The sequence below is a fragment of the Cyanistes caeruleus genome, unplaced genomic scaffold (assembly GCF_971803275.1).
Source record: "Cyanistes caeruleus unplaced genomic scaffold, bCyaCae1.hap1.1 HAP1_SCAFFOLD_91, whole genome shotgun sequence".
NCBI lineage: Eukaryota > Metazoa > Chordata > Aves > Passeriformes > Paridae > Cyanistes > Cyanistes caeruleus.
The window spans coordinates 577,011-588,559 of NW_028255895.1; the positions used below are offsets into that span (position 1 = coordinate 577,011).

General features: G+C 51.7%; 1 protein-coding gene across 1 annotated transcript; it reads right to left on the reverse strand.

Moving 5' to 3' along the window:
• Positions 1 to 4,225: 4,225 nt before the first annotated feature.
• LOC147646564 (uncharacterized) lies at positions 4,226 to 11,075 on the reverse strand. The gene is made up of 11 exons (XM_086873259.1): positions 10,503 to 11,075; positions 10,074 to 10,145; positions 9,630 to 9,701; positions 9,356 to 9,427; positions 9,167 to 9,268; positions 8,643 to 8,750; positions 7,081 to 7,224; positions 6,641 to 6,712; positions 6,236 to 6,337; positions 5,440 to 5,605; positions 4,226 to 4,908 (listed from the first exon to the last, which is right to left on the reverse strand). Exons 1-11 carry the CDS (start codon positions 10,597 to 10,599, stop codon positions 4,683 to 4,685), a joined length of 1,233 nt encoding a protein of 410 aa, XP_086729385.1. The 5' UTR covers positions 10,600 to 11,075; the 3' UTR covers positions 4,226 to 4,682.
• Between the last annotated feature and the right edge of the window lie 474 nt (positions 11,076 to 11,549).

Below are 11,549 nucleotides of genomic sequence, written 5' to 3' on the forward strand. Positions count from 1 at the left end.
GAATTGGGAAGTTCTGGTTTTTCTTTCTCCTGGTGGATTTTTTCATTTTATTTGCCACTGCAGAGGCAATTTCTGTGATGGCCTCTGTCAGTTGATTCTATTTCAGCAGCAGCAGCAGCAACAGGGCTGTGTTTGAGCACTGCAAATGTGACCTGTGTGGCTTTAATTCCCCTCGACTTAGTGCTCAGGGACTTGGGAGCATTTTAATGTCTGCTACTCATGATGCCTGAAACAAAAATCCTGAGTTCCCCATCACAAAAGCACAGTGGGTAGCAGTGATTGGAAGAGGCAATTGCAGCTGTACTGCTAAAATTCAGGTGGCAAGCAGAAGAGGGGCAAGAGCAGCCGGGATCTAAAACTGCCAAGACAAATGTAGGTTAAATAATTTTGTGGGACTTTTCTCAAATTTTGTGGGATTTTTCTGAAATTTTGTGGGATTTTGAGCAGATTTAAATAATTTTGTGGGATCTTTCTTTCTAAATATATTTTGTGGGATTTTTGAGGTATTTTTCTTGAATTTTGTGAGATTTTTGTCGAATTTAGTGGAAATTTGAGGAGATTTTGTGGGATGTTTCTGGAATTTGGTGGGGTTTTGAGAAGATTTAGGGAACTATGTGGGATTTTTTCATAATTTTTTGGGATATTAAGGAGACTTGAATTTTGAGGGATTTTTTTAGAATTTTTTGAGATTTTGAGGAGACAGGAAGAATTTTGAGAAATTTTTCTGGAATTTTGTGGAAATATGTGGAGATTTTGTGGGATGTTTCTGGAATTTAGTGGGGTTCTGAGAAGATTTCTGCAATTCTGTGGAATTATTCTTGAATTTTGTGGGATTTTTCTTGAATTTTTTTGGATATTCAAGAGATTTTGTGAGATGTTTCTGTAATTTTCTGGGATTTTGAGAAGACATGAAGAATTTTAAGGTATTTTCTTAGATTTTGTGGAAATTTATGGAGGTTTGGTGGGATGTTTCTGGAATTTAGTACAGTTTGGGGAAATTTTAGGAATTTTTTTTAGTTTTTGCAATTTCGTTGAGATTTTTTTGAGTTTTATGGGATTTTGCAAAAGTTTAAATAATTTTATGGGATTTTTCTGGAATCTTGAGGGATTTTGAAGAGACTTGAAGAATTTTGTGGGATTTTTCTTAGATTTTGTGAAATTTTGTAGAGATTTGGTGGGATGTCTCTGGAATTGGAGGGGTTTTGAGAAGATTTAGGGAATTGTGTGGGATTTTTCTGTATTTTTGTGGAATTTCTCTTGAATTCTGTAGAATTTGGAGGAGACGTGAAGAATTTTGATGCATTTTCCTTGAATTTTGTGGAGATTTGTGGAGATTTTTTGGGATGCTTCTGGAATTTTGTGGGATATTGAAAAGATTTAGGGAATTTTGGGGGATTTTTCGTGAATTTTGTGGAAATATGTGGAGATTTTTGAGATGGTTCATGAATTTGGTAGGGCTTTTTCATGGAGTGACTTGACCTTTAAGATAGCTTTGGGAGCTGGGAGGAAGTTGAAGCTGCGAGAGGCTGATGGGAGTCTTTTCTTGTGACCAATTATTGGTCATTTCTAAGAACTGACAGCAGTTTTGACCATTGAAAAGTGAGATCAACCTGTGAACACCATCTTAAGATGTAAAGCCAGGGCTCTCTTGTTCTCTTTGGTTTCTGGCTTCTGACGAGGTAACAGGCTCTGTCTCGGCCTCCTCCCCCCTCCAGGCCGGACAAGGCCGCAGAGGGCGGCGGGGGAGAAACGGAGCCGGCCGGCCTGGCTTGGTTTGCAGTTTCTGCTGCTGAACTGAAACCTGACACCATCAACATCTGCAGCTTTCCAAGACTTTAACTCTTTTACTACCTGGATAAAATGTACAGATTACTCCTTTTTCCCAGAGAGACAGAGAGAGAGAGACAATCAACATGAAGAAGACATCATAAAACTACCAAAGACAGTGAGGAAAAGAGTTAAGTTTTAGATGGGGAAGAGAGAATAAGGAGATGCTTTATAAGCTGAAATATTTGTCGGTTAAAGCTATGGGGATGGACAATAGTGTCCTGAAAAAACTCCTTTAATTCATGACAGAGTATATTGGGAGGAATGGAGTGTTCCAAGTGTGGATTTTGAGCAAGAGGTGGAGTAATTGTGATACAGTGAGGTGCTGGAACAGAGCGGGGAGAAGTAATAGTTGAAGATTTGATGCATTTTGAGAGGCAAAGAGAAAACTTCTGTTTCCAGGGAAGCTCACAGAGACAGATGAAGAGAACTTTTGCCTTTGAATAACTCATCCTTAAAAATGCCATCCCTAGACTCATTGACCCATACACACCTCAGAGTGATGTGAAATGGGAGGAGTGAACTGGTGACAGATTTCTGGGCAGCTGGCATCAGGAAAATAGAAAACTAAAACAGAAATGGTTTTCGTGTGAAAAACTCCATAGATTAGCAGAAGACTTCTTTTACTATACAAAGTCTGATAAAAAGACTCTAACAGGAATTGGGACTGTTTTAAACACCAAAGTTCCAAAGTTTTTTGTCTCTATGTTATCATGTGAACAAGAGAATGGTTGGGTAGTGGGGGTTAAAAGTGTTTTCTGGAGGTTTATTCTGGTGTTCTTATTCTTGTAGTTTTATTAATAAACTTTATTTATTCCTTTGAAGTTTTAAGCCTGTTTTGCTCTTGTTCTAATCCATATCTCATAGGAAGAAATAAGTGAGTTTTCTAGTAATTTTTTTTAGTTACTGCTTTAAAACCACGACACTTACTCTATTCCTTTTAAGTTTTAAGCATCTTTTGCCCTTCTCATAATCCACATCTCACAGCAAGAAATGAATAAGTTTTCCAGTGATTTTTGAACTAATGCTTTAAAACCACGACAGGTGTAACAGCGAGGAGGAAATTGGGGCTGTCACTGCTGTGGTGTCAGAGAGAGTGGAACACTGGGGCTGTTACTGCTGTGGTGTTTGATATATTGACATTTAAAAAAAAAGAGAAACAGCTATGGAAGTTAAGGTTGCTGGAGGCTGATGGGAGTTTTTCCTCCTGGCCAGTAACTGGCCATTTCTGAGAACTGACGGTAGTTTTAACCATTGAAGAGTGACATCAACCTGTGAACACCACCCTTTAAACCTTAATCCCAGGAATTTCTCTTTCTCTTTGGTTTCTGGCTTTTGAAGAGGTCACAGGGCTCCGGTTCATCCTCTCCCCCCCGGGTCTGACAAGGGCACGGGGGGAGCAGGGCTGGCCGGAGTTCTGCGGTTCCCAGCAGGGGATGGAGACTATGAAATGACAGGAGCCCCTTCCCAGAGGGAAGTACTCCCATCTGTACTACTGGACTGCCCTGACTGTCAATCTTTGACTTCTTCAAAGGGTCATTGCTAAACAAAACCTTGGTTTTGCCTGCTGACATTGCTGGTCAGGCAGTGTCCCAGGAGATGCTCTTGATGGTTTCCTCTTTTCCTGGGCTTGGCACTGGAGGAGGTCCAGGCCCAGGTGATGCCACTGAAGGAAATGTGCCCTCATCCCAGGGACGCTCAACACGGACTCCCCCAGCCCCTCAGTGCCCCGCTGCTGGTCACAGCAGCCCCTGCCTGGCTCCTGCCACCCACGCTCTGGTCAGCCCTGCCTGCTCCTGGACATGGAGCTCAGCCAGGGCTGGTGCTGTGTGGGCTTTGCTGGTGGTACCAGCTGGACACTGGGGTGAGAGCTCCATCTCTTTATTGGAACAGAAGAGCTGTGCTGGGCCCTGCCCTGGCAGGAGGGACCCACCTTCAGTCCAGGCCACAGAGCAGGGCGGGTCCCTTCAGGGACACAGGGCCTTGCTGTGGGTGCTGGCAGCATCTGCACAGCAGCAAGCTGGTAATGCAGCTGTGCCAGGGACATTGGGCATGGGCATGGAGATGTGAAATGTGTGGTGCAGGTGTCCCTGAGGGAGGTGTTTGGTCATTCTTGTGAAGCTGCAGAGGGGCACCTATTGAGAGAGGAGAGGGCTGAGGTCCCAGCTGCAGCTGGCACACAGGGACCCTCCTGCACAGCGGGAGATTCTCACTGTGCTCAAAGATTCCCTCTGAAGCCTAAGAGGGGAGCTTGTCAGAAGTCCCAAAAAATATCTGGGGAAAGGTCTTAGGTTAGTTGTTGAGACGAGGTACAAATCTCCAGCGGGAAAAGAGCCTCTCCAGTAGGCTGGGTGTTTTGGGGTGTCTTAGTTCTTCCTAGAATGAAGATCACCAATTGAATGCAATTTCAGTTTTTATTCTAGATGTGTAAAATGTTCTAAGATTATCTGAATTCTAAAACTACCTTGAAAAATCCTGAACTACTATGGAAATAAGTAAAAAAATATTTGTAGATTTCTTTCTACAAAAAATATTTCTAAATATTTCTAAAAATTTCATATTTCTAAAAATGAAAAGCAAAGACAAAACACGGTTGCCTTTTCAGAATTCTAAAACTAATTTGAAAAATCCTAAAGAACTATGGAAATTGGGAAGACATATTTGGGGTTTACTTTCTACCAATAATAATTCTAAAGAGTTCTAAAAGTTTCTAATCTCTACAAATGAAAAACAAATACGACATAGTGCCCCATGCCCGGCTGCTGCCTGCCCAGCCAAGGCTGTGGCCAGCCAAGCAGCTGTGCCAGTGCTGGTGGTACCAGCCAGAGCCCAGAGCAGAAGCCCAAAGGTGTTGCTCAAGCCCTTCCCTGGCAGGAGGGGCCCACATTCAGGCCTGGCCAGGCACCAGGGCCAGCACCTGCAGGGACAGAGGGTCCTGTTCTGGGTGGTGGCGGCACAGCAATAAGCTGATAATGCAACTGTGGCAGGGACAATGGACACTGGCTTGCAGATGGAGGATGAGAGGTGCAGGTCTCCCAGACTAACGTGTTTGGCAGGACATCTGAAGGTGCAGAGGTGCTCCTGTGGAGAGAGGAGGTGGCTGAGGCCCCCAGCTGCCGCTGGCACGCAGGGACCCTCCTGCACAGCAGGGCCCAGAGCGGCCAAGGCTCCCCAGCACGGCTGGAGCTGCTGGCACAGCTTGGCCCAGCTGGACAGCTGCCCCTCAAGGCCCCGGCGAGCAGGGGATGGCTCTGGGCAGGGTCCCTGGCCAGGAGCGGGCCCCAGAGCGCCTCTGCCTTTCAAGGGCAATCTTGTCCCCGCTCTTTCTCCTGCCCACCTTGCTTTGCCTCTGCCCGCTGCTCCTGGGGCTGCTCTTGGCCAGGCAGCCTCAGTGGGAGCCAGCACTGGCTGCAGCCCCAGCGGGCTCCCCAGGACAAGGCCCAGCAATTAAGAGGCCAATTAAAGGCCTGGGCAGCAGCAGAACTCTTGGCAGAGTTATTTGGACAACCACTGACTATCTACAGGTCCACAGCAGCCTCACTGGGAATGTTTCTATTCTACAATAGACTTTCAAAAGAAGCTGTTTGAGGGAAAGATGAACAAAACACTCACCGTTTTGTCTTCCAGCAATACCAGATTCCAACACCACATAAAACGAGTAAATGCACCAAACAAATCAGGCCTGCCATTACTTCTGGCCAACAGCGTGTTCCCTGACAGAAACCTCTTCCGATGTCCTTCTGGGAATTGGGAACACGTGTTGTGGTGCTGGCTGCATCTGTGGGAGCAATGGGCAGTGAGAGCCCGTGCTGTGCTGCGCTGCTTAGCTGGCAGCATGGTGGGTATGTCCAGGATGTTCTCTGTTTCCCCCAGAGCTGGGGCCTGCAGGCACCTTGTTGGCCCTTGGCACAGGCTGTGCCACCCAGCAAAGCCCAGAAGGCCGGGAGCAGAGCCCGGGGGACAGCACAGCTGCTTGGGCAGTGGCTCCTACCAGGGACACGGGCCAAACCCATCCCTGAGCAGCCACTGCCACCCCTGAGCCTCCCTTCTCCATGACATCTCCCCCAGCCCAAGGGGACAGAGCCAGGCCCTGTCAGAGGCCAGTGCAGCCCCTGCCCAGTTGGGAGCCAGGGCTGGCTGTGGCCCTGGGCTCGTGGCAGGGCTCCCGCTCGGGGCTGCTCCTGTGCCTTGGGCCTCTGGGCGCTCACGGCTACCTCTGGGAGCAGCTGCAGTGGGATAGATGTTGGTGCATGAGTCCCATTTCCCAGGAGCTGGAAACGAGCTCCAGAGGCCTGGAAGCCGAGGTGCCTCCAGCTTTGGCTGCTGCTGGGTCATGCAAGGGCCAGCCCTAGGGGAAGAGCTGCTGGCACACAGCCCCGCCAAGGGCTGAGCCCAGCACAGCAATTACCTCCTGTGTCTGGGCCTGTGCCTGGCATCGCCTTCTTTCCTGCCAATGAGCCACTGCTTCCTCTGGGAAACGTCTCCACCTGCATGGTCTTTTGGTCCATCCCTTGAGAAAGGAAGAGGCACAGCTGAACCAGATGGAGAAGTTCTTGATTTGGGTGCTGGCATTTTCAGGACCTCATGCTTGTCAAATACGGGGATAAGGTTCAAAAAATGCCTTGGCTTTTGGGCCAGGGCCAGGGCCCTCCCTCCTCCAAAAAGCTGCTAATTCTGAGCAGTAGTGAGGGGATCGTGCAGGGTGAGGGCACACACGTGCACGGCTCTGTCCTGACACCTGCAGCGATGCTGCCCTGGCTCAGCTTTGGGCTCTGAGCTGGCAGCTCTCCCAGGGGGAAAGGCCTTCACCTACCCTCGCCATCTCCCAGAGCCTCAGTCCTGGACGTGGGTTGGGAAGCCAGATCACCTTCACCAAGAGGCTTGGCTGCAAGGAAAGGTAGGACTGAAGAGCTCCCGTGGATCTGTAGGAGATCCTCAGGCTCCCTGGGGCTGGCAAAGGAGCTGGACAAGGCACAGCCCTGGGCACAGCCCCTTCCCTCTCTGCTCCTCTCCGTGGCTGCACAGAGCACATGGAAGGAGACACTGGCATTGCACACAGGTAGAAGATTGACAGCTAAATGCTCCTTCCTCCCACTGACAGCGATGCTGTGGGATCACTCAAGGCTCCAGAAGGGAGCAGGGCAAGGCTTCCAGAATCCTTCAGCCCTGAGATTATGTTAAGGGATATGGCACATGAGTGAGCTCTTGCCACCTTGACATTATTCCATCAGGAAAAGCACATTGAGAACTTGCCTCCAGCATTCTCCAAGTCTTGCCAGCTGTCATCTAGCCGGGCCTCCAGGTAATCCATGTCCTGATCCCAGTCTAGAAGCCAGTACAGATCAGAGCCACGTCCATGGTGCGCTGGGATCCACTTCTGCCTTGGGGTAGTGGGCACTGCAAGGGGTGTGGGTTAGATCGTGAGTACCAGATGTCGATGGACATGGCCAAAGCTGCAGAGGGGCCTGGGGAGCTCTGGGCTGGATCCTGGTCACTCTCCACCCTCTTTGCAGTCCCTGTGCAACATCCCTGGTGGGGGGTGACAGGGCCAGAGCAGGGGTCCTGGCTGCTGAGTCTCAGGAGAAGGCTGAGGGACATGGTCCCACCTTGTCCTCCCTGCAGCATTTCCTTCAGCATTTGCGGAGTGATTTTGGATGGCACATGGAGTTTCTGGTGTCCTGCAGCTTTGTTCTTTCCACTTGGAGGACCTTAAGAGAAAATAGTTCCCCTTTGCAGGAATGGATCCCAGAAAACCAGTGCTCAGCCTGTGGGGTCAGGAGGGACACACCACTCACCCCTGTGATGGGAGCCGGGTTTGCGTACAGTTACCAACCCAGGAGCTGGGAAAGTCCTCGCTGCAGACACACCTGTAACTCAACAGCCACAGAAGCTTCTGTCACCTCTGCTCATCTGCACAGGCAGCACTGAGCCACAGCAGTGGTGAGGGGAACGCGATGGGCGAGGGCACACACGTGTATGTCTCTGTTCTGACACCTGCAGTGGTGCCAGGACATTGAAACTGCTTATTCTGCTAGGAAAGGACCATTGAGAACTTACCTCCAGCATTTCTCAAGTGTTTCAAGCCATCATCTAGCAGAGCCTCTGGATAATGCAAGTTGTGATTCCAATCTAGAAGGGAGCCCAGATCAGAACCCTGCCATGGTGTGCTGAGATCCCCTTCTACTTTTGACAACTGGGCACTGCAAGGGTGTCGGGTAAGACCCTGGGTGCCAAATGTCAAAGGACAATGGCCAAAGCTGCACAGGGGCCAGAGGACCTCTGGGTTGGTGTCTGGTCACTCTCCAAGCTCTTTGCAGTCCCTGTGCAACATCCCTGGAAGAGGTGGCTGGAGCAGCCCAAGGCCCATTGGGGCTCCCTCACGGCTACAGCTGAAAGTCTTGCTAAAGCAATGAGGAAAAACTGCAGCAGGCAGTTGCACAACTATCCCTCCCTCACTCCTGCCCTCTCTCCCTCCCTTCCTGCCTTCCTCTCTGTCTCCATCCCTCTTTTCCCTGGGACAGCTCTCCCAGCCCAAGGGGGCAGAGCCAGGCCCTCTCAGGACACACTGGAGCCTTGGCCTCCCCCTCTGCCCATTCCCCACCACGGGCACCCCTTTGCAGTCCCTGCCAGGTTTTGGGACGTGTCTCCCATGGATGGACCCCAGCAGGACTGCTCAGTAGCCGAGTGCCCTGAGCCTGCTGGGGTTAATTCCTTTGGGCTGTGCCGATCTTGGCTGGGCTGTGCCTGCGCTGCCAAGCAGCAGAGATGGCAGCTCAAGCCTCAGCAGGGCTCAGGCCCAGAGGCACAGCAATTACCTCCTGTGACTGTGCCTGGCATGGCCTCCCTTCCTGCAGCAGAGGCTGCCCATGGGCCACTGCTTCCTCCGGGAAACGCCGCCTTCAGCACAGCTGCTCTGTCCACTTCTGCAGAAAGGGGCAGCTGGATCGGATGGAACCATTCCCCACTGGGGAAACTTCAGGAGGCAATGCTTGTCAAAGGCATGGTTAAGGATCAAGAATCCCTGAAAATTTTTTGGCATTGGCCAGGGCCTACAATATCAAAACAGCTGCCCTTTCTTATCTACCTGGGGACCAAGAAATTGCAGGGGATCTCAGTGTGAGCATGGCCCTTGCTGCACTTTGGGCTCCCTGCCTGCTGATGCCAAATGCCTTCCTGCAGAGGCTGGGGAGAAGCTGCAGCCAGGCCAGGCTGGGAAACAGCCCTGCAGGCCAGGAAAGCAACAGTGGGGCAGCGAGGCTGCCATGGATCCTCTTCCCGCTGTGCAAAGAAAGCCCCTGGCTGCTGAGTCTCAGGAGAAGGCTGAGGGACATGGACCCACCTTGTCCTCCCTGCAGCATTTTCTTTAGCATTTGACTCATGGGTTTCGATGGCACATGGGGTTTCTGGTGTCCTGCAGCTTTGTTCTTTCCACTTGGAGGACCTTAAGAGAAAATAGTTCCCCTTTGCAGGAATGGATCCCAGAAAACCAGTGCTCAGCCTGTGGGGTCAGGAGGGACACACCACTCACCCCTGCGATGGGAGCCGGGCTTGCGTACAGTTACCAACCCAGGAGCTGGGAAAGTCCTGCCTGCAGACACACCTGTAACTCAACAGCCACAGAAGCTTCTGTCACCTCTGCTCATCTGCACAGGCAGCACTGAGCCACGGGAGAGGTGAGGAGATAGCACAGGACGGGGGCACACACGTGCACGGCTCTGTCCTGACACCTGCAGCGATGCTGTCCTGGCTGAGCTTTGGGCTCTGAGCTGGCAGCTCTCCCAGGAGGAAAGGCCTTCACCTACCCTCACCATCTCCCAGAGCCTCAGTCCTGGATGTGGGTTGGGAAGCCAGATCACCTTCAGCAAGAGGCTTGGCTGCAAGGAAAGGTAGGACTGAAGAGCTCCCGTGGCTCTGTAGGATATACTCAGGCTCCCTGGGGCTGGCAAAGGAGCTGCGCAAGGCACAGCCCTGGGCACAGCCCCTTCCCTCTCTGCTCCTCTCCGTGGCTGCACAGAGCACATGGAAGGAGACACTGGCATTGCACACAGGTAGAAGATTGACAGCTAAATGCTCCTTCCTCCCACTGACAGCGATGCTGGGGGATCACTCAGGGCTCCAGAAGGGAGCAGAGAAAAATTTCCAGAATCCTTTAACCCTCACACGACCTTAACAGAAACGGCACATAAGTGAGCACTTCCCACCTTGACAGATTATTCTGTCAGTACAAGTGGCAATTCAGAACTTACCTCCAGCATTCTCCGAGATTTTCAAAGTCTCATTCACCAGTGATCCCAAATAATTCAAGTCATGACCCCAGTCTAGAAAGAAGCACAGATCAGAACCATGGCCATGGTGCGCTGGGATCCCCTTCTGCCTTAGGGAACTGGGCACTGCGAGGGGTTTGGGTAAGGCTGTGGGGGCCAGATGTCAATGGACATGGCCAGAGCTGCAGAGGGGCCTGGGGAGCTCTGGGCTGGCTCTGGTCACTCTCCACCCTCTTTGCAGTCCCTGTGCAACATCCCTGGAGAGGCAGCAGGACCAGCCCAGGGCCCCTGGGTACTCTCTCCCTCCCACAGCGGAAACCCTCCCTTAAAGCCCTGTGGAAAACCATCCCCAACTCTTCCCAGGAGAAGGAAGTGCTGTCCCAGGAAAGGGAAGCCAGGCCGCGGGCTCACCTGCTCCCTGTGCTCGCTGTGGAGCAGCCTGGGCAGCCCTGTCAGGCAGGGCCACTGCCAGGAGGAGCAGGAGGAGGAGGTGCAGAGCAAAGGCCATGGTGCCTTGCCCTCTGCCAGTCCTGCAGCTCTTGCTGCCACCGCTGTCCTGACACCGCTGTCCCAATGTCAGCACCGCTGCTGCCGCCGCCGCTGCTGCCGCAACAGTCGTGGTCAAGGACTGACTGCTCGGTCCTCGTGGTGCTGTGCAACCACGGGGCTCTGGGACCTCTGTGACCTCAGAGCCTGCTGTCACCTCAGCCTGCTGTCACCCCACAGGCTGCTGTGACCTCATGGCCAGCGTGGAATTGTGTGGGGAGTGGGATCTGCCTTCTTCACCAGGGAGCTCATCCTGCCCAGCAGCTCTGCCCAAGGGCTATGACAGGGTCCCAGCCCAGCTGATCTCACAGGCTGGGGGATGAAGGGATGGAGAGCAGCCCTGCTGAGAAGGACTTGTGGCTGCTGCAAGGAGAGAGGCTGGACATGAGCCAGCCATGTGCCTCCAAAGGAGGCTGCCCAGCAGCTTGAAGGAGGTGATTCCACTACCCCTCTGCTCTGGTGTGAGCCCACCTGGAGTACTGCATCCACCTCTGGGTGCCCAGCACAGGAAGGACATGGTCCTGTTGGAGCTAGTCCAGAGGAGGGACAAAATGCTCTGAGGGCTGGAGCCCCTCTGCTTTGGAGACAGGCTGGGATAGCTGGGGGTGTTCAGCCTGGAAGAGGGAAGGCTCCACGCAGACCTGATTGCTACCTTTCAGTACTTTAAGGGAGCTTTTAGAAAACACAGGACAGAATTTTTAGTAGGGCCTGTTGTGACAAGACTGAGGGGGAATGTTTTCAATCTAAAAGACAGTAGATTCAGACTAGACATAATGAAGATGTTTTTTACACTGTGGGTTTTGAAACCCTGGCACAGGTTGCCCAGAGAGGTGGGCATCCATCCCTGCTGACATTCAAGCTCATGCTCTAAGCAACCTGATCCAAAGGTGTCCCTGCTCACTGCAGGGCACT

Excerpts from the sequence above, each read along its gene's own strand:
- LOC147646564 (XM_086873259.1), bottom strand. The coding sequence starts at position 10,599 with ATGGCCTTTGCTCTGCACCTCCTCCTCCTGCTCCTCCTGGCAGTGGCC. Across the intron at positions 9,428-9,629 it reads GGCTCTGGGAGATGGTGAGG|GTGTGTCTGCAGGCAGGACT; the intron begins GTAGGTGAAGGC and ends GTTGAGTTACAG. Across the intron at positions 9,269-9,355 it reads GCCCGGCTCCCATCGCAGGG|GTCCTCCAAGTGGAAAGAAC; the intron begins GTGAGTGGTGTG and ends TTTTCTCTTAAG.